The sequence below is a fragment of the Ananas comosus genome, linkage group 1 (assembly GCF_001540865.1).
Source record: "Ananas comosus cultivar F153 linkage group 1, ASM154086v1, whole genome shotgun sequence".
Classification (NCBI taxonomy): Eukaryota; Viridiplantae; Streptophyta; class Magnoliopsida; order Poales; family Bromeliaceae; genus Ananas; species Ananas comosus.
Genome location: NC_033621.1, coordinates 11,250,909 through 11,276,463, shown reverse-complemented (window position 1 = coordinate 11,276,463; position 25,555 = coordinate 11,250,909). Strand labels below are relative to the sequence as shown.

General features: G+C 35.9%; 2 protein-coding genes and 1 long non-coding RNA gene across 5 annotated transcripts; 1 reads left to right on the top strand and 2 right to left on the bottom strand.

The window, feature by feature from the left end:
• Positions 5,820-7,423, bottom strand: LOC109720976. The gene is made up of 3 exons (XR_002219114.1): positions 7,164-7,423; positions 6,857-7,051; positions 5,820-6,281 (listed from the first exon to the last, which is right to left on the bottom strand). It is a non-coding gene; the product is annotated as an uncharacterized LOC109720976 (long non-coding RNA).
• On the top strand, positions 9,302-15,196 carry LOC109715313. 3 transcript variants are annotated; one of them, XM_020240266.1, is made up of 5 exons: positions 9,302-9,640; positions 11,245-11,346; positions 12,883-14,049; positions 14,195-14,389; positions 14,829-15,196. In XM_020240266.1, exons 3-5 carry the CDS (start codon positions 13,357-13,359, stop codon positions 15,093-15,095), a joined length of 1,155 nt encoding a protein of 384 aa, XP_020095855.1. In that variant the 5' UTR covers positions 9,302-9,640; positions 11,245-11,346; positions 12,883-13,356; the 3' UTR covers positions 15,096-15,196. The 3 variants fall into 3 exon arrangements, with proteins under 3 accessions (XP_020095855.1, XP_020095846.1, XP_020095863.1); XM_020240274.1 differs by lacking the exon at positions 11,245-11,346 and having other exon boundaries at positions 9,303-9,640; positions 12,883-13,407; positions 13,535-14,049; XM_020240257.1 differs by lacking the exon at positions 11,245-11,346.
• LOC109715305 (ACT domain-containing protein ACR3-like) lies at positions 16,322-22,716 on the bottom strand. Its single transcript, XM_020240246.1, has 7 exons — positions 22,562-22,716; positions 22,227-22,327; positions 21,985-22,030; positions 19,360-19,474; positions 18,053-18,777; positions 17,504-17,608; positions 16,322-17,410 (listed from the first exon to the last, which is right to left on the bottom strand). The coding sequence occupies exons 2-7, from the start codon at positions 22,295-22,297 to the stop codon at positions 17,015-17,017; spliced, it is 1,458 nt and encodes a 485-aa protein (XP_020095835.1). The 5' UTR covers positions 22,298-22,327; positions 22,562-22,716; the 3' UTR covers positions 16,322-17,014.

Below are 25,555 nucleotides of genomic sequence, written 5' to 3'. Positions count from 1 at the left end.
AGTGTGGGTGCCTTTGCTTTGTGCGCTATTTTGTTTGGGTGAGCTTTCGATTCACGTATATGTGGTGACATTTGATGAGAGGGGTGCAGCTATTTGGTCTGAGGTGCATGTTACTGATCTGTCTATCCAGCTTGATTCAGCAGTGCTGGATAAGATCGCAGTGTCGGTAATTCCTGATGATGACATGCTTCCTCCTGCCTACCGGGTGAGCATCTTAGGATTCGGTGAGCGCGGCGACATGATCATCTTGCGCCTGGAAGATGATTCAGGGTGCTCGGTTTATACGTTCCATTTGACTACTGGACGACTCGAGAGGAGGACTCGATTTGAGGGCCAGGATATTCTTCATCATGTTACTCCGTACGAGATGGATTTCCCCACAGTGATGTTTTGTAGATATTGATTTTCCACACAGTGATGTTTTGTAGATATTGATTCCCCCAAACTATGAAATTCTTTTAGATATTGATTTATGGATACTTCTTTTTGCTTATAGTTCTATTCATGTATATGCCTTTGTTTCTGCGATGAGTATGAGGAGATGTTATAGCAATATTTGAGTACCGGAGAAATACCTAATATTTCATTCATTCCTGATTGTTTTGTGAGACTGTTTTGTGATGCCAGATAAATTTGTGAGTAAATATTGTTGGTGTTATTGTTTCGTTTCTGTAAGGAGCAGCTGAAAATATTTTTTGACTGTTTTGTAAGCCACAGTAGTCTTCTTAGTCTATGTTGTTGTTCTTGTTGTTTTTGCTACTGCTGGTGGTGGGTGTCGTTGCTATTTCTTTTCTGCAAGTAGCAGATGAAACATGTGAATGAGAGATATACGTTGACTATTTCTTGAGCCCGAGTAGGTTGGGTTGATATTGTTGTTGTTTTTTTTTCCTGCAAACATGAGAAATACAAACATATTCTAATTGTTTCGTGAGTTCTAATGATGCGGCCAATTTAGTATTAGAGTTTTTGTAAAAATTGCCAAAAATCACAGTGAGTTCCATAATTTTACAATCAACGGGGTAAATCTTTAAATGATCATAATTTTTCATAGAGTATGCAATTTCAATTTGCAATCCCAATTAGGAAAACACTTTTCGAAATCTACAAGTGGAACAGTAAAGCTCTTTCTGCTGAGATTGGGCCTCAAATCCAACCATTTCAGCCTTCGTTTTTGCATTTTTAGTTTTTGCATTTTTAGATTATTTTCAAAAAAGTTTTATATTTTTTCTATTTTCATTTTGATTATTTGATTACTATCCATGTTAGTGTGTAAAGAGAATAAAGAATTTGAAAAATTATTTTGTGTCCTCTCTTGAAAGTTAGTTATTTATATTTTAATGCATTAGTTTAAATTACAATAGAATCAATTCAAATTTTGTAAATTCTTAAATTGTAACAGAAACTTGCTTGCCAACTAGAATGACTTGAAGTTGTTACAACATATTTTTCCTCAATATAGTGCATAGTCATTCTCATTGACAAATTTTGAAGATCGAAGAGAAAATAATTTTGTTTGTGGAAGCTTATTCAAATATGATTAATAAGAAGAATCCACAAAAAAAGAGAATTTAAGTTATTATCCACGTAATTATTCCTGAGATGAGAGTGTCAAAAACTACAAAACGAAGCGCAACTTCACAACGGAAAGATGTGCTGGTACTGTAGAGTTAAAATCTGTTAATGAACTTTGTTATATCTGTAAAAATTATCTGACAATTATGTTTTATCTGACAAGATATGTAAGCTATTTTATGAGCATTTTAGTGTGAATAGGTTGATAGAGTAATGGCAATGCACTAGTTTCAAGATCACATTAGGAAATTACGAATTATCTTGTACTTGATATGAACATGTTTAGTTAAAAATGTGAGCTTTCAGTATAATAAAGCCACAAGCTCACTGTCTACTAGCTAACGAAGAGAATACATATTGAAGGTAATAGAAGCCAATCAAAGTCTCTTTGTTTTTTTGTTTTTTTCCTAATCTAACTAACAAAGTTGTAAACATCAGGAGCTAAAGGAGGCTGTCATGCTATGTTTATGGTTGGTTTTGATGTACAACCAAAAGAAGGTAGGAATTATGAAAAATTGTTGTGTAATAAAGTTTCGAGAACGAAATTAGGGTTGTGAAACATATGACTATTTTATAGTTGGGTTAAGAGTTTTAATCTTATTATACCTTATATATAAGACTATTCTAAATACTAGGGATGTCACATTTCCCTAATTTTCGTAAAAAATAAATAAATAAAATTTGTAATACCGCAGAGGCATTATTTAATTTGTTTAGAATGTTTCTGCCTATCAAGTTTAGCTTTCGGTTAATGAAACTAATTATATTAATTTAGTAATTATTAAATAAGTTATTACGATTTGACCATTACTTTGGCTTTACTTGATTCTCTTTCTTGTTCAATTCAGTGTGGTCTGGATTTGTGAATATTGAAAATTTATTACACAGAAATAATTCTTCCATATGTAAATTATTCCAATCTATTCTTCTGATCTTTTGCAGGTTGATGTAGTACATACGCCATACTTTCCTTCGGATCTCTTGCATCGCATCTTTCTTTATTTGTCGCTTCGAGATATTATCAGATGTCGCATGGTTTGCTTGGACTGAAGCCATGTTATTGCTCAACCTGCATTTATTGATGACTGTCGATCGAACTATTACACCTCACCTCTCGTCGAACTCTTTAGCGACCGTCGCTTCCATTACATTGGAGCCCGAGATATGGGGTTAGCATTCAATTTACGTCTCCTCTGTGAGGGCCACATTCCTTTTCTTTGTCAAGTGATAGATTCGCGGTTCGAATGTGTTCTACTGACGCACGTTGTGGGATTTGTCGATGACTTTCTGTTCACATATTACATTCCATTACTTAGCTATAGTACGCTTATTGTCTTGCCAGAGAGTTGGTCGGTCCTTCAATTATCTATTTTGCTGCTCTGCTGCCTGGAGAGCCTCCTCACTATGATTTTTGATTACTTGTCCTTGTGAAGAGGTATGCCTATGATCTTCGATTACTTACATATGACTCTATCACTGGCATCTGGACTCGGACCCGCATACGTCGCACAGTTCATGTACCTGTTGATTTCTTCTTTCATCCTCTCGTACTCGTCGATGGTAGTTTGTACAGATGCTATGGTATGAGAGTTCTAGCTCTCGATGTGGCAGCATCACGGATCGTCATGATCGGCGATCCTTCGATTGCCATTCCAGAGTCTCTCAGGTTGTTTTCTTTAGCGAGGACGGAGTGTGGGCGCCTTTGCTTTGTGCGCTTATTTTGTTTGGGTGAGCTTTCGATTCACGTATCTGTGGTGACATTTGATGAGAGGGGTGCAACTATTTGGTCTGAGGTGCACGTTACTGATCTGTCTATCCAGCTTGATTCGGCAGTGCTGGATCAGATCGCAGTGCCGGTAGTTCCTGATAATGACATGCTTCCTCCTGCCTACCGGGTGAGCATCTTAGGATTCGGTGAGCGCGGCGACATGATCATCTTGCGCCTGGAAGATGATTCAGGGTGCTCGGTTTATACGTTCCATTTGACTACTGGACGACTCGAGAGGAGGACTCGATTTGAGGGTCAGGATATTCTTCATCATGTTACTCCGTACGAGATGGATTTCCCCACAGTGATGTTTTGTAGATATTGATTTTCCACACAGTGATGTTTTGTAGATATTGATTCCCCCAAACTATGAAATTCTTTTAGATATTGATTTATGGATACTTCTTTTTGCTTATAGTTCTATTCATGTATATGCCTTTGTTTCTGCGATGAGTATGAGGAGATGTTATAGCAATATTTGAGTACCGGAGAAATACCTAATATTTCATTCATTCCTGATTGTTTTGTGAGACTGTTTTGTGATGCCAGATAAATTTGTGAGTAAATATTGTTGGTGTTATTGTTTCGTTTCTATAAGGAGCAGCTGAAAATATTTTTTGACTGTTTCATGAGCCACAATAGTCTTCTCAGTCTATGTTGTTGTTCTTGTTGTTTTTGCTACTGCTGGTGGTGGGTGTCGTTGCTATTTCATTTCTGCAAGTAGCAGATGAAACATGTGAATGAGAGATATACGCTGACTATTTCTTGAGCCCGAGTAGGTTGGGTTGATATTGTTGTTTTTTTTTTTTTCCTGCAAACATGAGAAATACAAACATATTCTAATTGTTTCGTGAGTTCTAATGATGCGGCCAATTTAGCATTAGAGTTTTCGTAAAAATTGCCAAAAATCACAGTGAGTTCCATAATTTTACAATCAACGGGGTAAATCTTTAAATGATCATAATTTTTCATAGAGTATGCAATTTCAATTTGCAATCCCAATTAGGAAAACACTTTTCGAAATCTACAAGTGGAACAGTAAAGCTTTTTCTACTGAGCTTGGGCCTCAAATCCAACCATTTCAGCCTTCGTTTTTGCATTTTTAGATTATTTTCAAAAAAGTTTTATATTTTTTCTATTTTCAGTTTGATTATTTGATTACTATCCATGTTAGTGTGTAAAGAGAATAAAGAATTTGAAAAATTATTTTGTGTCCTCTCTTGAAAGTTAGTTATTTATATTGTAATGCATTAGTTTAAATTATAATAGAATCAATTCAAATTTTGTAAATTCTTAAGTTGTTACAGAAACTTGCTTGACAACTAGAATGACTTGGTGTTGTTACAACATATTTTTCCTCAATATAGTGCATAGTCATTCTCATTGACAAATTTTGAAGATCGAAGGGAAAAGAATTTTGTTTGTGGAAGCTTATTCAAATATGATTAATAAGAAGAATCCACAAAAAAAGAGTATTTAAGTTATTATCCACGTAATTATTCCTGAGATGAGAGTGTCAAAAACTACAAAACGAAGCGCAACTTCACAACAGAAAGATGTGCTGGTACTGTAGAGTTAAAATCTGTTAATGAACTTTATTATATCTGTAAAATTACTATTTTGCCATTTCAAATATATCCTCTACCATCACTGACATTTTTTATTTGCTCTTAAATTAAGGACACAAAAAGTATTTTATTTTTTAGTCTTTCCAATATACTTTTTTACTATCTCCAACATTTTTTATTTGCCCTTAAGTTAAGGCTAAAAATAATATTTTAATTTTTTTTAACTGTAATAGATATTTAACTCATGTTTAACCCAAGTTAACTTAACTGATGATAACTATAGAAATATTTAGAAATAACGGAGGAACATATGAGAAATATATTGAAAAGAAAAAAAAATATAGGAATAGATAAAATATTTTCAAAGTTTTGAGAGGTATATAGATAATTATCCCTATTTTTTTTGATATTGGGCAAGCATTTAAAAAGGCATAATTATACTTAATTATATTATAAGTTTATTAGTATCAAATAAGATGTCAAAATAAAACTTTTAAATAATCATAAAATAGTTAAATATAACTAAAGTTTTTAAAACACAGGATAACAAAATAAAAATATGCTAAACTATAAAATAACTAAGTGTACTTTTTTAAACCCCATAATAACAAAATAAAAATAAATTAAACCATTCTACTCCAGCAATAAATTTACAAATTTGCAAGTTCCCAATTATAATATTTAACAATTGACAAAATTATACAATATCTCAGTTCTTCAGGTTTATTTATCTTTTTCAGAAAAAAAAAATAGACATTTTGGATGTGCAAGATGATCAATACGCAAAAGAAGCTTCTCAGTGCGATGCTCCCCACTAAGTGCATCTAAAAAAACATAATTTTCTTAAAAATTTCTTTTTCCAGAATTTTATCCGAAAAGACGAAAACTATAAAAAAAGTGGTTCTCTAAAAATAGAATTTTTTTACAAATCTGCTAAGCTCAAATTTACCATCCACCGTATCTGAACATCTTCTCTGGGTCAAGCAAAAGATAATTAAAGGCAAAACCAAACTACAACTTTAGATAATGGAGCGGACATCAATATAAATAGGTCCTAACTAAAAAGCAAAGTTTCTCAAAAGAGGAAAATAAAATTATGGAACCAGAATTTTAACATGTGGAAAAGTGTGCCGCAGTTGCTTAATCACCTTTAAAGTCTCTCCATAATTAGCTTTATAGGAATCAAAGGTGACGGTCATCTTTGTCAATGAAGTCGCAACTCGAAATAAGAACTCCAGAAAGTCGTTTTCATACCGCTGCCCTAAAGGCTTGTAGATTGATATTTCGACCAACAGCTCGAGCGACATCCCATGGGAATCCCAGTAACCTCCTCGGCCGAAACCGCCTTTTGCGTCGAAATAATTAGCATAATCCTGAGACCAAAGAAACAAAAGACGACAAATTAGATAACGTTTTGATTACAGATATATACAGCTTACCGTTTGGTTCGGAATTAAGAAAAAACTAGTTATTACAGGAATAGGGTTAAGATGCGGTTACAATATTTTTGTGTTTGGTTGGGAGTTACAGTTAGTCCAGAATAGTGAAAATAGTGCTTGGTTGGGGTTTGGTGGGGTTAGCTAACCCAGCTAACCCGGGATAGCTCATTCTCATTTTTGGGGGTGTTTGGGAATAATATGGGGGTTCAGGAGTTATTCCATCCCTTAACCCCCAACCAATTGGGGGTGTTTGGGAATAATATGGGGTTCAGGAGTTATTCCATCCCTTAACCCCCAACCAAACGGGGGCTAAAGGATCAGAAGAGTATTTTTCATCTAATTGCTTTTCCAAAAAAAAGTAAGTTCCTTTTTTTCCCCCTGATTTCATGGAAAGGTCTACTTGTTGTTTTTCGGATTTCATCCAGAAACAAAAACTATGACCCTGGAAAAACAGTTGTTTTCCATGATTTTTTCGGTGAACAAATCTATAACGATTCCGATTGACTTACAATATTCTGTTCAAATCCCAAATTGAAGGCAACAACCAACGTCCTGAGTTTACAGGAGTGCTTGAGCAAGAAGGCAACACCCAGCGAATCGAATCCCGCAAAGTTAGCCAATATTTCCAAATGCTCGAGATTTCCATAGTTTGGAGCCGGTGGATTCGGTTGGTCGCGCTAATCGGAAATAAATTCACTCAATATCTGCATTATGTAGCATGAACACATTAATTTTATGCGAACAAGCTTATAGTCTAATACAATATCAGAATTCAGTTTAGTTAGCAATCATGCACAACTTTGAGATCATACATACCTCGATAGATTTGTACAACACAACCAGCCGATTAACATGAAGCTTGGTAAATGTGGTACTCAAAGAGCCATTGTACAGTAAGTCCATGTAAGAGCGCCGAAAGTTGATAGGTATGAGGAAGGTAGAGACAAGAGAAGCCGGGACGGAGTCGATAGTGGTGGAATGCGGTGGTGGGCCGAACCACACCAAAGTCTGAAGTCCTGGTGCCGACAACTTGAAGTGACTCGGGCCGAGATGAGCATCTTGTTGATACACCATCACTGTCTTCCGTTGTATAGTTGTAGTAGTATGCAGACCAATCTAAATTGGAGAATGAAAGAGACGGAACATGAGGGTCGTTGCAGCATAAAGCAAAAGTAATATTTTTTAAAGTATGAATACGAATAATAAAAAAAGAGAGAATTTATTCTAGTATTAATTAATTAGGGATAAAAAAAGATGCATATCATGCATCAAAATCAAATCTAAACTTTCTAAAGAATAACTTGGAGCAACAGTAAAAACAGAAAGAAGTATGATTAGAGAAATTACAAACTACTATAAATAAAACCTACAAAGTCCCGTCCTCCATTATATCCATTTCTTTTTCCTCTCTTTATAAACTAAGATTGCACAATAATCAAATGAACTGAGGTGGATCAAATGGCCCAAATCAGATTTCTTCAGTCATCATAACTTTATGCCTTGTTCGGATGTTGGACTATGTTATCATCGAATAACTTATTCAACATGAAGATTTTTTGGTGTAATTGGAAGGTAGAAGTTTGATTTTTCCTCCTTGATAAGCATTCACATTCATGATTAGGTAGAACAGCATATGTTATCTACAAGATGACTTATTTAATTCCAAAAAAAAAAAAATAAATTAACAACTGAATATATTATTCCATTCTAGATAGTTGACAACATCCTACCTTCAAATCAAAATAAAAAATCCTCATATTGAATAGGATATCACTGGATAACTAATTCCGACATCCAACAAAATAAGTTATTTTTGGATAACTTATTTCGGTGCGAGGATTTTCTAATGTGATTGTAAAAAAGGAGTTTGACTTACGCTCCTTGGAAGGTATTGATATTTATGATTGAAAAAAAGGATTTTGACATTCGTGTTCATATTCTTAGACGCCTATATTATATTGAATAAAAGCTCAAATTTATGAAACAAAAAGGTACCTTTTAACACGAAACTCATAATAAAATAAATGAAGAACACGGTAAACCACCCTATCCCCTATCAACATATATTAATGCCCCTCTTACCTCCCCGCAAAAAGCAACCAATTGATGGAATTTGGCAGTTCATACGATCAACTAGAGTAATGTTATTGATGCTAACGATATCGCCGCCGACATAATTCATTATGCCAAAAGAGGCTAAGAGTAACTAAGATTCCTCAGTGATGTATGTTTATTTATATACTATCAACATAGTGTAGTGTTATGGCTACAGGTATATGAAGAGGAAAGCTGTGTCGCAACATTGATGCATGCATTTGGTTAAAAACAACAAAGGAGAGAAAAAAAGGGTTCCATAACATGGCAATTCTATAAACTTTAATCACTATAGAGGTATAGAAAAAGAAAAGCTAACCCTATGAAATCAGACGAATCGAACCAGACTAATTGATCCATATGTTTTTATCTTTGAACCTAATTTTTCTTTTAATTATTTGAACCGAACCAATGCTTGAACCGAACCAGGTTTCTCTTTGCATGAACCAAACCGGCGCTCTTTTTTTTTGAACTGAAATTTTCTTTTAATTATTTGAACCGAACCGATGCTTGAACCGAACTATATTCCTCTTTGCCTGAATCAAAAGCAGGGCCCATTTTAATTTTGTCAATCTTTTATTTTCTATAATATTAGCGTCGTAATGCACGGGTAGTTTCAGTAGTTTATATAAATATGTACTTTTAGAGGGGCACGCCAAAAACTATCCCAAAATAAAATATCAACGATAAGAGTCTAGAGAGTGCATAACATAACATATCGTATATCAAAAAAAAAAAGAAGAAGATTATTTTAATAAATCCAAAATTTATTACTAGTATAATATTTTATTTACGTTAATTATTTTAAATTCCATTAGTATTAATAATAATCTCCTCTCTCTCTCTCTCTTTTTCTTATTCGCTCTCTCTCTCCCTCCGCACTTGGCGCACTCTCGATACCGCTCTCTCCCGCGACGAGGAGGAGAAGGATATCTAGGGTTTCGTACGACCCCGCTCTCTCGCGAGGAGGAGGAGGAGGAGGAGGAGGAGGTGGCCATATCTAGGGTTTCGTACGACCCTGCTCTCTCGCGAGGAGGCGGCGGCGATATCTTAGGGTTTCGCAATAACAAGGGTTTCGTTCGACCCCGCTCTCACACGCTCTTTCTCACTTCTCTCGTTTTGTTTGGTTCGCGAGGAGGACAACGAAGACGAGGAGGACAACGAAGACGAGGAGGACGAGGTGGTGGCGATATCTCAGGGTTAGCTCTCCTTTTTCTATTCCTCTACTAGTGATTAAAGTTCATAGAATTGCAATGCTATGGAAGCCCTTTTTTTTTTTAATACTAAATGTATGCATCAATGTTGCAAACACTTGTTGAACTTCTTTGCTGATGCTGTAGTTACTGATCGAACAATTGCGCTTTTTTCTATAGAATTGGACCAAATTCGACATAAACACGCCAGATAAGTTCTTAGAAGATCGGACTTTGTAAAGCTTTTCGGGATCAAACTTTTTAACTGCCATATGTATCCTGTGAACAACATTGCTTGAACTTGCTCAGTTTAAGCTCTTTCGCAGCTTCATGTTCCAGTACATGTTCCAGTACATGAATCAGGACATGCTCTAGCTATGGCCGTAACATTACGCTGTGTTGATGGTAGATAAATCTCTAATAGCAATTCTGACACAGCTTTTTAACAATAAGCATACATTATCGAGCAATCTTAGTTACTTTCAGCCTTTTCAGCGTAAGAAATTATGTCAGTGGCCTTATATCTGTCGTCGCACTAATCGCAATATTCGAATTGACCATATGAACTGCCAAATTCCATCAGTGTTGAGCAACTGCATCCAATTCTCCTTTTGTAATGCATCTTTCGCACGACCTAATCTTGTTTGGAAATATCAAATCTTACCTCTCCTGCAAAGAAGAGATTTGGCTGCTTCTTGCTTTTCATGGTGTTAAGTGAATTCTTCATAAAAAAAAGAATCAAATTAGGGAATTGGGATAGAGTATGATATAATGGAGTAGCTGATTTTTGTATGGCTTTTTCGTTATGACTTCCTAATGTTCATAGTTTAGATTTTATGGCCTTTTTGCTTCAACTAGTTTAAGAATGCTCTGATTGTTTGTAGGCCTTTTATCTCACTTATGGCCTTTTCTTTTTTGTTCAAGAGTGCGTGTGTGTATATATATTCCTTCACAAATGTAGAATATCTAGTAATATTTCTCTCATGGTAGACATAAGTAGTGATGTTTTTCTGAAAAAGGATAAAAAGTTCACATACGAGTATAGGGTGATAAGGGCGGTTTAAAGGGGAGTTTGATTGTTTTTTGTGGGGAGATAAGAGGGACGTTAATAAATATTTTAGGGGGATAGGGTGGTTTATTGTATTCTTCATTTATTTTATTATGAGTTGCATGTTGAAACTGCCATTATGTTTTGTAACTCAGATTTTATTCAAATATAACATAGGCGTATAAAGATGTGAACACGAATGTGAAATTTTAGTTGCATTATTTATTGCTAATTATGCTATCCTAGGTGAAATATGCTCTCCTATCAAATCATGAATATCAATACCTTTCAAGGAGCGAAAATCAAACTCTTGTTTTTACAATCACACTAAAACCTCGTACCAAATAAGTTATCCAAGGATAACTTATTATGCTCGATGTCGTAATAAGTTATCCATTGATATGCTACTCAATATGAGGATTTTTTATTGTCTTGGAAGCTAGGAGTGTTATCAATTATCTAGAATGGAATAATATATTCGGCTGTTAAGTAATTTTTTTAGGAATTAGATAAATCATGTCGTAGATAACATATGCTATTCTACTTCATCATGGATGTGAAGGCTTTTCAAGGAGCAAAAATCAAACTCCTACCCTCCAATTACACCGAAAAATCTTCATGTTGAATAAGTTATCATCATCCGACATCTGAACAAGGCATAAAGGTATGGAGATTGAAATAATCTGATTTAGCTTACCTTCGTTCATTTGATTACTGTGGAATCTTAGTTTACAGAGAGAGGAAAAGGAAATGGATATAATGGAGGATGAGACCTAGAAGTTTTTGTTTTCCTTTTTTTTTCCCCTTTTAACTATAGTAACATGTAATTTCTTTAGTTGTCGTACTTCTTTCGGTTATTACTGTTGCTCCAAATTGTCCTCTAAAAAGTTTAGATTTGATTTTGACGCATGATATGCTTTTATTTTTTCCTAACTGATTGATTCTAGAATAAATTCTCTTTTTTATTATTCATACTTTTAAAAATATTAGTTCTTCTTTATGCTACTCATGTTCCTCATGTTCTTTTCTGTCTCTTATATTCTCTACTTTAGATTGGGTTGCGTACTTCTTTAACTATATGATATAAATGATGTTTGTTGATTGATTACCTGTATAAAAAGTTCGCAGTTTTTTAAACCTGCACTCTAATTTGTTATTCAGTACCAGCACATTTTTGTATATTGAAGGTGTTCTTCTTTTTGTAGCTTTTGATACTCTCATTTCATCTAGGTATTTGTGGTAGGATTGAATCTTGGGTATGAATACTTGGATCTTGTCTTAAATACTCTTTCTATTTGTTCGATTATATCGTGAATATGCTTTCGATAATCTATTTGTGCTTCTCATCATCAGGTTCTAATAAACTCCGGCAACAAAATTCTTTTCCTTTAGATCTTCAAAATTTGGCGTTTGCTAAAGAAAGGAGAATAAAATAAAAAAGATTTTACTGTATAATAACAACAAGGGAATAGAGAGAGGATTGAGGACACCCTAGGGAATTTAATATTGATTGGCAGAAATTTAACTGGAAGGGTATTTTTGCAAGATATTATAGGGGTTTGTAGGTTGACTTTAAATTTGAAGAGATATGTAAGTTCTTTTTACACTTTTGACAGATATATAGAAACTTCATCTTTTATAGATAGCAAGTGTGGATATGTAAAAAAACTAATATAATGAAAATCAAATTAGGATATGAACAAAACTTACGTCTATAGAACCTACATCTATCCCTAAAATTAGGTGCTTATAACTAAGAAATGAACATAGGCATGCTAAAGATAAAGAGAAACATAGAGTGGAATCGAAAAACTTAAAATTGTGAGTAAAAGGAGATTAGACACTACCAATGATTGTTTGTGCCACACGTAACAGATCGTGCGGCGCATGTCACAGAATCGTGTCGACGCTATATTGATATTTTTTTTTTTTCCGATCTTTTTGAGTTTTTCGGATGGAAATGTTTTACAAAAGTTTTTGCATGCTTAAGATATATAGATCTTATAAATCTACTAACATTTGGAGCAATCCTTAACTTCAATTGCATAATAAGACCAACTTTTAGTGAAAAAAAAAATAATAGGAAGATTTTCTCCAATTTCTTTAATCTTTTGTATCTAATGAATTATCAATGGTAGTGTATTTCTATAGTTTTTTTTTCCAATTGTGACTTCGGTTTGGTTTCGTGCATGTGAAAAAGCATCAAGGAGACGTTGAAGAATTAATTAAAGCAAAAAGAAGAAAGGACTTCAGACAATGAGAGAAGCATCGCAAAGAGATTAAACGATTCATCCAGACAAAAAGAGAAAGAAAACATGGCTGCAATGTATCATCTCGGCCCAACATCCTATGACGGTAGAAGCATTGAAAAGTAAAAGACAAAGACAAAGCGAGGAGGAGGTCAAGGAGGCGAAGGTGGATCGCATCAGTCTTCTTCCTGACCATCTCATCCACGAGATCCTCTCCTTGCTTCCCTACGAAAAAGCGATCGCCACAGCCGCCCTCTCTCGACGATGGCGGACAATCTGGCAGACCGCCCCTGACATTTCCTTCACCCAGCCATATTTTCCTTCTCGGGATCCGGAAGTTGAGAACTGCGCATTTGTTTAACTTGGTTGACTCCGCTCTAAGGCATCGCCACCACGCCGTTCCTGTCCGCTCCTTCGCCCTCGGAATGAGGAGAAAACTTCGCGACAAAACCAAACTCGACAATTGGATTCGCTACGTGAGTAACTCTGCACTGCAGTCACTCGATCTTAGTCTTTATGGTGCTTACTCTTTTGTCAAGTTGCCCTCCGTCTTCCACCTGCCATCACTAAGAGTGCTATGTCTTCATTTTCGAGGGGGCGCAGCGGTGATCGATTGGCCCGCCACTGCATTCTTGCCTTCATTAGAGAATCTTGATCTCACGCAAGTGGTTTTCGCCCCCATGGCCAACGACGCGATCTCTAAAAGCTGTCCTGTTCTTAAGGATTGGAGGATGATATTCGAATCCGTACCTTGGTTTTCGCTCGAGGTGAACTCCCCGCTTTTAGAGTTTTTGAGGTTAGAAAAGATATACAGATCAATGAGCGGCCTCAGCATCTGCTGCCCCAGCATCAAGACAGTGATGGTGTTCCAGCTGAATGATCATCTCAGCCTGACTCACTTCAAGCTGTCCGCGCCAGGACTTCAGACTTTGGTGTGGTGTGGCCCGCCACCGCGCTCCTCCACTATTGACTCCATCCCGGCTTCTCTCGTCTCGTCCTTCCTCATACCTCTGAACTATCGGCGCTCTTGCATGGACTCACTGTACAATGGCTCTCTGACTACTGCGTTTACCAAGCTTCGAGTTAATCGGCTGGTCGTGTTAGAGAGCTCTATGAAGGTATGTGTGGTCGCAAAGTTGTTCATGATTGCTAACTAAACTGAATTCTGATGTTGTATTAATATTATCAATTCGATAACCGGTTTCTTTCTAACTCTTACGCTTGTTGGGTATAAAACTAATGCATGAATGCTAAATAATGCAGATATTGAGTCAGTTTGCTTTCGATCAGCGCGATCAGCCAAATCCGCCGGCTCCAAACTATGGAAATCTCAAGCATCTGGGAATATCGGCCAACTTTGCAGAATTCGATTCGTTGGGTGTTGCCTTCTTGCTCAAGCACTCCTCTAAACTCGAGACATTGGTTGTTTCCTTCTATGTAGAATCTGAACAGAATATTGTGAGTCAATCGGAATCACTACAGATTTATAATTACAGTGCCCATTATCTTTAGCTATGAAGCACATTCTCTACACCTCGAAGCAGAAGATTTTCTCGCACTTTGTGCGGATCCTTGATCTCGTGCATCGAAGGAGGTGTTTTGTTCATCGGAAAAACATGGAAAGCGGTTTATCGGGGGTAAAAAAAAACAATAGCTTTCCACAGAAAAACAACCCTTACCATAGTTTTTGTTTTCAGGATGAATTCCGTAATTTTCCGTGAAATCAGGGGAAAAAAAAAGGAACATACTTTTCATGGAAAAATCAAATGGATGGAAAATACTTTACCGGGTTTTTTTTTCTAGGAAATCCATTTGCGAATGGCTTTCCTTTGATTTGCATATATATCTGTAAGAGAAATGCAATCTAATTTGTTTTCTTTTGTTTCTTTGGTCTCAGGATTACGCTAATTATTTCGAGGCAAAAGGCGGTTTCGGCCGAGGCGGTTATTGGGATTCTCACGGCGTGTCGCTCAAGCAGTTGGTTGATATATCAATCTACAGGCCTCAAGGGCAGAGATATGAATATGACTTTCTGGAGTTCTTATTCCGAGTTGCGACTTCACTGACGAAGATGACCATCCACGGAGCTCGTCAAAGAGAGAGTTTTCAGATGATTAAGCAGCTGCAGCAGGCTTTCCCACGTATCGAAATTTCGGTTTTATAACTCTTTATCTTCGTTTCGCATTGATTTTTTTTTTAGAGTTGCTTTATATAAATAATTTCAAACGAGAAGTTCATCTCCTACCAAATTACATCTCTTTTACATCTGATTCCAAATTATTTCATTTAAGGGATTTTTTTTTTAAAAAAAAGAAAGTGTTTGTTCATATGAAGAAAAGAAAAGAAAGAAAAGAGAATGAGTAACTGGGAAGATATTTTTTTAAGGTATTAAAAGTTTTTTTTATTTTTTTTATTATTTTTTTTTTGGAGAGAGATAGGTAGTACACCACCAGCGTCGTTTATTTCACTTTAGAAATAAACTTAGGTGGAAATGTGAATCAATCACTGAACTTGGATGTCGTGTACCAACCACCTAAGTCTTTTGCTATTTGTTTTAGAGACGGTCGGTATTAAAAGCTTATCGTTGATTAGAAATTTAGAGGAATATATAAGTTATTTTTAAGGTGTGCTCACCAGTATTTCGGCCTTATATTTGGATTCTTGCTATTTTTTTTAGATGTTGTAGTTTGGTTTTACCTTTTAATTATCTTTAGCTGAGTTGGACGACGACGCTTTCCCTTTGGAAATTTGTGAAGAATTATTTGGAAATTTGTAAAAAAATTATTTCGAGAATAATATTTTTTTTATGGGAATTCTCTCTTCAGAGGTTTTGTTTTTTTGGATAAAAAACTGAAATGGAGAATTTTCTATGAAATTTGGAAATTTTTTTTTTGAAAAATGTACAAAATAAGTTCTAAATTGTAGATGAATCATCAAGTCTACTACCCAATCTTACTGAATTTTAATTTTACTATCTAATGTTTTAATGTACTTGATTTAAGTTAGCTAGCTTTAAAATTTAAGCTCAAAATAATTCAAAAGATAAGCGGCACATTCTTCTTTTTTTTTTTTCTTTTTTTTTTTTGTGCTCCCTCTTTTTTCTCAGTACGAAGATATAAATACTACAGTAATGTTGAGGCTATACTTGACATTGCGGATTCAAATGTATATAAAATCAAATGCTAGGGGCAAATGGTATTTTTCTCAGTCGCTGGCCATTTTTAATTCTTTTTTTTTTGAAAACTATCCCCTACTTGTGAACGTTTTTTTCTTTCTTTTCCAGAGGCCTGGCCATCTCACTATGTAGCTTAATTCACTATCTAATTGAATGAAGCGATACTACTATTTCTCAAAAAAAAAAAAAAAAAAGAGAATGGCGCAGAATTATCCTAAAAGCAAATACCATATATCTTTCCTTTCTTCGTTACCACTACTATCTGTGTGTACTCCCAAGAACTTATGCTTCTGCTTCTACCTACAGTAATGATAATAATCAGAAAACTAGAGAACAGCAACAGTAGCATAAGGGCAAAAATATAATAAGCTAGGACGGAGAGAAGCTATCAAGGGGACTTCTTTACAAGGCTTCTTCTCTAGCTAAGATTCAGTTCCTCTTTTGCAAAACTTAAAACGTGCTGCAGGAATTAAATTAAGCTCTTGTTGATCTTCACTAGTTTTTGCTCCACATGCAGCACGCAACTAAAAATGACGAGACATTTGCGCGCACCACTAATTAGCACCTAATTTCCTGAGCCTCACACATGATAAGGGTAGTGGTCACAAATCTCTGCTGATAATCATCTAAAAACTAACTCCTAAACCAGAAACCATATATAGTACTACTCGTCCGAACGAAACCAAAGACGCCGCGGGCGAAAAACTCATCGACATGTATATATATATATATATATATACAAGCAGAACTGCACATGCGAGACTCCTTTTCTAAGTCATGATCTTCTGCATCTGATGCTTTGATTTCTCCGCGCGCGATCGGCAGGATCGGATGAACCGAGAGAAACAAACTCATATTCTTCATCTTCTTCGTGATCTTCTTCTTCTTCTTCTGTGTTCTTGTGTGATTCACGATCGGATGAAACCGGACAACCTCTCGATCTGCGACCACAGGATGCTCCCGAGCGAATTCCTCGGCCTCGCCTCTTCTAAGCTGCTAGCACTGCCGATACCGATACCGTGTGTTTGGGCCCTGATCTTCTTTTCCGCCGGTGACCGACTAGGAGCATCCTTGTTCACCTCCAAGACGATCCCCCCGCCGACCTCCCTCCTCACGGCCTCCACCGCCTTTGGGTCCACCTCCCTGCAGCCCGATGCGTCGGTCACGTAGAACGTCCCCACCGCCCTCTCCCCGCGCGTCGCGCACTCAGCCCGCGCCAGCGAGAGCCCATTCTCTCGAAACACTCTCGTCACGTCCGATAGTAGCCCCGGCCGGTCGATCGCGCGAACGTCGAGCCTCAACCCCTGCAGATTCGATCGCCGACATAGTTAGAACATGTTAGCAACTAGTGAGGGGTTATGATTGCCGAAACTTTGCGGTCTGAGATGTCGACTTACATGGGAGACCCTTCGCTCGACGGCGGCGACCAAGCATCGGGTGACCCTTCGACGCTCGCTCTCGGAGTCCAAGCTACACCCATCCTTGTGCCTTATGTAGTATTCCTGATCCAAGCTAAAAATTTTCAACTAAAATTCTACTAAAATTTTACGTGATTTGAATATTTCTATATCGTTAAATTTATAAACAGCTCATCACGATTATTAAAATTCTTAATTAATTTTGCGTCTTTTCAATTGCTAAGTAAATAATATCAAAAAATTGTTAAATTTATTTTTAAGATACTTCAAATATTCTAGAGCAAATTTAATAAAGTGGATCGTGAATTCGAAAGTTTCAGTATAAAAAATATTTTATAAATATTGAATGTGAAATTATTCACATGTCATGAACTGCGGCATAAAAAATGCCTTATAATTATTGAGTGTGGGAATATTTATATGTGAACTCTTATAGAGTATCGAAAATGTCTTATAATTATGGAGTGTGAGACTATTCATATGTGAACTCTGTAAAGCGCATGCATGTGGATGGGTACGTATACGTACCTGGATTGCGAGATGGCCGTGGGAGCCGACGGCGGCGTGGAAGACGACGTAGCGCATGTCGGTGAGGGCGCAGACGGTGTCGAACAGCAGCTTGGGCCGGTCCAAGCTCCGCACGCCCACCACCCAATACCCCCTCTCCGCCCACCGATCTATCGTCACCCGCGTCTCCGTCGCCGCCGCCGCCGCCGCCGCCGTCGTCATCTCCTCGTAGTCTCCATCCTCCCTCATCATCTGGTGCAGCCGCCGCTCCGTGTGCACGCGCCCCGACGGCGACGGCGAGGACACGGCCACGCGCATCCGGTCGCCCGGCCCGTCGGAGTGCGCGCCGACCACGCCGCGCACCTGCTGCTCGATGTCGGCGAGGCGGCGGGGGTCGACGGCGGCGGCGCGGTCATGGACGTCGAGCACGGCCGCGGCGCGGGAGTTGTGGGTCCAGGCACGGCAGGAGGACACGCGGCAGCCGAGGGCCGCGAGCACGGCGGCGATCTCGGAGAGGAGGCCGGGGCGGTCGGCGGCGGCGACCTCGATAGTTGTTGTCGTCGTCGTTGCGGCAGCGCAGGTGCAGCAGGCGGAGTCGGAATTGTATTCGCTCTGCTGGTGGTGGTGGTGGTGGTGGTGGTGGCGGGGGCTGGCGGATTTGGGCGCCGGCGTGAAGGACTGCTGGATGGAGTGGATCATGCCGCGGTCGGTAATCTTGTTACCCAGCTGGTCCGTCACGTGGAACACTGTACAAAAATAAATAAAATATATAATATATTTATATATAATATTATTCTTAAAAAAGTTATTAAAAAAAAAAGAAGAAAGGGTACAATTTAGCTCGATTTTATTTTTTTTACTACTATATATATATTTCGAAAAAATGTGATTTAGGTTATATTTTTATTGTAGCGCACTGGGCTGCTTTTAAAAGATAACTCGTAACTATTTTGTAGTCATTAAAATAAAAAATTTTGAGCAAATAATCCACATATGATGTTTTAGATTTTAAATTAACACAAAATAATGGAAGAGAGAGAGAAGAGAGAGAGAGAGAGAGAGAGGTGACAGGTGAGAGGGATGGGGATACTAATGAGTACAAATATTTTATTTAGAATTTTATGCGATTTGGAATAGAGCGCATTTATTTAATACTAAATGAGTATAATTTTACAAATAATTATAAAAAATAAAATCACGACGGACGTCAATTCGGGCATAAATTAGTTTAAAAAATGTATATTTCAGTATGATATATTTTAAAATATGATTTCAAAAAAATAGTACATTACTTGGGGATTCAATTTGGGTTCAGAGAGATCACGAACCGTCCATGAGCCATCCGCCGTCGGAGGAGATGTAGGATTTGGAGATGAGGAGGTCGAGGTCTGTCAGCACCTGCACCATTTCCAAAAGTATCCCGTCTCTGTTGGCGCTGTCCACCTGCAATGCAATCATACATACATTATTATTAGAAAAAAATTCAAATACACCCTTATGGTTTCATACTTTTTTAGATTACAACCATATAATTTAAAGTGTATCAATTTAGTATCCTATGATTTTATTTTTATCTTTTTATTATCAATTTCACTATTTTTTTTTATTAAATCAGTGATAAAGTTAAAACTAAATGGGTACTAAAGTGGGTACTAAAGTGAATATTTAATAAATCTAGATAGGATATATGAAGTTTTTTGTATATAATTTAACAAAATATTAACAAAAAAGCTAACGAAAAGATAAAAATGAAATCACGTGACACTAACTTAATACACTTTAGACCACAGAATACTAAAATGAGAAAGTAAGAAACCATAGAGGTGGTATTTAAAGTTCATCCTTATTATTATTATTATTATTATTATATATATTTTATTTTATTATATAAAAAAACAAAAGTCAGCTACCTGGCACTCCCAGGAGGGTCTAGAGATGTCAACAGGTCAGATTCGGAGTGGATTTTCAAAAACCCGAATCCGAACACGACTCCAAACCTGAGACCCGAATTCGAATCCGAACCCGACGGATTTTAAAAATTCATATCCAAACTCGAACCCGACCAAAAATTCGAAACCCGAACCCGAATCCGAACCCGAAAATTTGCCCGAAAATTTGAACCCAAAACAATTATTTCTTTTTTCAATATTTCAAAATATATTATATTAAATCTAAATTTTTAAAATACAAATTCAAATATAACATCAAATTTTATATACATATTATATATAATGTAAAATAAATTCGAGTTCGGATCAGGTACAGTTAAAATTCATATCCGTCTGGTTTTTATTTTTGCTATCCATATCCAAATCCATATTCATTTAGCCCTTGTTTGGTTGGGGGTTAAGGGGTGGAATAACCCCTTAACCCCCATTTTATCTGCAAACACTCCAAAAAATAGGTGGGGTTAACCCCACATCAAATAAATTATCCCGGGTTATCCCGGGTTAGCTAACCCTACCGAACCCCACCAAACTCCAACCAAACATTTTTTTCTATTCATAATAACCCACTATCTTTTTTATCACACCTACTCCAACCAATCATTATCCTTCTTTATCAATCATTATCTTCTTATCCCACTTGCTCCAACCAAACACTATTTTTTATTATTCTAGACTAACTCCACCTCCAACCAAACACAAAAAAACTTTAACCCCACTTTAACCCTGAACTTAACTCTATCCCTGAAATAGCTATTTTTTTCTTAACCCTGAACCAAACGGAGGCTTAGTATCGAATATATTCATTTTATTCGGGTTCGGATTCGAATAAAATTTTGAATATCCATACCCATTGACATCTCTACCTAGGAGGGCCCAACAAAAACAATTTAAATAAAATAAAAAATTAAAAAAAAAGGTTAAGATAGCCGATCATTCTCGACCGTCCATTTCTCTCTCTCTCACGCCGCCCACATGTTTGTTGCAAAAGCAGTGGCAGGGATTCGTCGTTTTCTCGAGGTTAAAAAGGACGGTACAGGAACCACCACGTGTTTCACAAAATGTGGCCTCCGCTTTTATGTTGTTTTCATTTTATCGACGACGATTGATAATTTTAAAATTTTAAAATTTAAATATATCATTTGTATGTTTTTATGAATTTAATTAATATATTTTCTATAATTTGTGTAATTATAATCATAAATTCATCAAAGTAAGTTATTAATTTAAAATTTAAAATTAAAATGTCAAATTTTTTTAAAAAATAGCCGACTCAAATGGTTTACAATCGAGATATAAATGGAGATAAATTTTGTATATTTTTGTCTATATTTATTTAACACTTTTACTAAAATGCCTATAAATTTGAAAATGTTTTTTTTAAAGTAAACTTCAAATACTATTCCTGTGGTTCGTATTCTCTCACTTTAGTATTCTTAGTATTCTGTGGTTTAACGTGTATCAATTTAGTATCTTAGTACACTGTGGTTTCATTTTTCTCTTTGCGTTAGCCTTTCTGTTAACTTTTTATTAAATCATATACAAAAAACTCCAAATGCCCTACCTATAATTTATAGGATATTCACTTTAGGCTTAATTTGGTATTGAAGTCTATCTAACACTATTAGATAAAATGAAGTTGAGGAAAAGCGCTTATGCGTTCTCCGATGGGACCGCAATAAATATATCGTAACCGACTCATCACAATATGCAGATCGCAATATTACGTACGGAAACAAACAGTTTTCCAACGTACTTTTCTACCGCACGTAACGCAATCTCTCCGCAATTCCAAACAAAGCCTTAGTATCTTTAGTTTTAACTTTGTCACTGATTTAACGAAAAAAATAGTGAAGGGAATAACAAAAGGAAAAAAATGAAACGAGATGTGCGATACACTTCAAACCATAGGGCACTAAAATGAGAAAGTGCGTGGTCCACGGATTAAAGCTTAGTGGACCGGGTCGACGGAATAATTTTTTCAGAGAGGAGGGTGTAGTTTGTTACCTTAACAAGGGTGCAATCCTCGCATGTTTCGTTGTCCACAACAACCCTGCAAAAATCATCATCATCATCATCATCATCATCATCATCATTAACAATAATATTAAATTTTAATCATCATTTTGATTCTGCAATAGTTTTTCATCTATCAACAACAACAAGAATAAGATTAATAATATTTAAAATTTACTTGATTGATGAAACCTTAAGAAATTGAATTGAAATTAAGATTAATAATTACTCACCCGGGGGGATTGATGCGATCGATGAGCGCATCGAAATCGGGATCGAAATAGGCTTCTGAGACGCCCCTCATGATGATCTCGATTGCCCTCACCCTTTTTTTCTAAAAAAGAAAAAGAAAAAAATGATAAAAAAACAACTACGTCAAAAGCATGGAACAATTCGTGTAGATACAAAATTGCAATAAAAAAAGATTCAAACAAGGGCGAGAGATCGATACGAAAGGAGGGAGAAAGAAAAAAAAATAAAGAAAAAAAAAAGCGAGTGAGTTGGATCTCGATCGATCGATCGAGCGAAAGAGGGAGGGAGAGGAGGGAGCGAGGAGATCCATCGTTACCGCCGAGCTCCGAACGTCGCACGAAGAAACCCTAACCCTAACCCTAGCCCTAACCCGGGAGATTTCGCACGTGCGAACGCGCCTCCTCTTTCTCCTCTCGCTCCGTCGTCTCCTTCGCTTCGCGCGCTATTTCTCTCTCTAGATCGATCTTTCTCTTTCTCTCTCTCTCTCTCACTTCGAATGTACGTTCGGGTTATATATATATCTATAGCCTCGGGAGTCGCGGAGAGAGAGAGAGAGGAGGGGGGATAGGGCCCACAGGAGATTCCACGTCAGCAAGAGGATTAGCGCCACGCGTCGCCGCGGCCTCGCATCGCGGACGCGGCGGCTCGGGTGGCAAGTCGCCCACGGCAGGTGCGAATAAGCTCAACCCGAACAAGAGCTGAATTTTTCCACTTGAGATTTAGCTCGTGCATAATGTGTTCTATAAGGCACCGTTTGGATCGGAGATAAGGAGAGGAATAACTTCTTATTCTTTTTATACGCAAACTAAAATAAGCTGGTATAATTATCCCTACCAACATCTTCGTTTTTTATATATAACTATCACTATTTTTTTTATTCTATATTATCTATTCAAACGCTATTTTTCTTATCTTCAGAAATAATCCAATTTTCATTCAAATGCTATTTTTCTTATCCTCATACGTGTACCTATCCCTGTAATAGCTAGTTCTTACTTATATCTGAATCAAACGAAGCTTTAAGAGTTGCATGTTTTAGAACTATTCTAGTTCGTTACTGTCCAAAATACTATAGTCGGATAAAAAGGTTTAACCTTATTATTATATTATTATATATAAAGCTGCACTAAATTTGCTATATGATTCTAACTTAACTGAGACTCATCTCATACTTTCGACTAGTGCTTTTTGAGAACAATCTATCCTAGAACTATTTTAGTCATAACATGCTCAATATTTGGGTCTGGTCACCGTTTAAAATAATATAGATGGAATAAAGGGTTTAGTCTTATTATATCTTATATACAGAACTATTTTAAATTTTAGGAGTGTCGCATGGTGTCAGCTCGCTCGTGTACCGTTCGATAAAGCTTCAATATATGTATATATTACAAATTTTTTATTATTTGTATTTTAGACATGCCCAAATGTGAAGAGATACATATTGTGTGAATTTCTTATTAGATTAAAACTCTAATTTTTTGATTTTCTTTCAACTTTTCATCTGGTGATAGGGCTGACAATCTATTTTGCTGTTCACGAGCCACCTCGTGCTTGGCTCATTAATAAACAAGCCGAACATGAGATAAATTTTTCAGCTTGATATTTTAAAAAGCTAGCCTGCGTTCGGCTTGATTAATAAATGAGCGAACATGAGCTGATTCCGACTCGCTCGCGTTTAGCCTGTTGAAAGCCTTACTCACGACCATAAGGTAAAAAAATAAATTGCACATTTGGCTCTCAATTATAAGTTAGGCATTACTCTGTTGTAATTTTTATTCAAACTTTTAAAATTATTACAGTCAAATTCCACAACTCAGTTTAGTTGACTAACATCAATGTATCGTTAATATAGAAGTAATATAGGAATAATACACTAATAATTAAGATGTTATATCACTTTTATACTAACGATAAGTCAATATATTCGGTCAATTAAATTAGATAATAAAACTTAATTATAATAATTATAAAAGTTCGAGTCAAAAATTATAATATATTAAAATTTGAGAATTAAAGGGACCAAACGTGCAATTTACCTGAAAGAAAATGCTAACTATATAATAGATCTCACATTCCTTATTTTAGGATTTAGAAATTTTTTTAAAAAATTTTTGGTATTAGGAAACTTTTTTTGACAAGATAAAGATCCAATGTGGACCTTTATCCTAAGATATTCACATTGCCTGTAATTTAAAGGGATGAGTTAAAAAATTGTACAATGAAAACCCTAAATTCCATGGCATTTTGAAGTCGAGCATTGTTATATGTATTAAGTATTAAGTATGAATATTAAACTCTATCAAATCAAAGACCACTATATATATTTTATTAACCTTATCAATTATTTTTTTAACACCAAAAATTTTAAAAATTTTGTAAACTCTACGATGAGTGAAGTGTAAAATTTACACCTATATGTAGATGTACATGAAGCATTTTGTTTTTTGAAATCAACACTGTTGCGTCTCTGTGCCCGCGAAATTTTATAATCTCTATCCCCGCCCTGTCCCTGCTGGTTTTTTTCAAAATATACTTAATAAAATTTTTATTTAAAATTTAGAAATTTAGTTTAACTTTACTTGGAAGTAATTTAAATGTTACCTAATTATTAAGTATAAGTATGACATCAAATTACTGAAAATGTATAACAATCACATATTATTTAACTAATATTGTATAAAAAATTACATATGTTTAAAATATTTGATTAAATTAAAAGCATATCAAAAGTATCAAAGTAGGCATTTTATATTTAATAATAAACGCAAAATTATATGCTAATATATTATATTATTGGGGTAATTACCTATATACCTCTCAAAACTTTGGAAATATTGCATTTATCCCTACTTTTTTTTGTCTTTTCAATATACCCCTCATATATTCTTCCGTTATCCCAAAATACTCTACAATTATCACCCGTTAAGTTAACTTAGGTTAAAAAAAAATATTCAAAATATTTTTTTTGTCCTTAACTTAAGAGCAAATAAAAAATATTGATGATGGTAGAAGGGTATATTTGAAAAGACAAAAAATTAAAATACTTTTTATGCTCCTAACTTAAGGACAAATAAGAAAAATTGATGACAGTAGAAGAGTATATTTGAAAGGGCAAAATAGTAATTTTATAGAAATAACAGCTATAGCTAACAGTTCATTAAAAAAATTTAACCCTAAGGGCATATTGAAAATACGTCAAAACGTAAAAAAGATATTTTCAATATTAACCTTCTAAGAGGGATAAATCAGAAAGCTAAGAGCTTTTCAGGAGTATGTAAGCAATTGCTTCTATATTATTCTGTGGGGG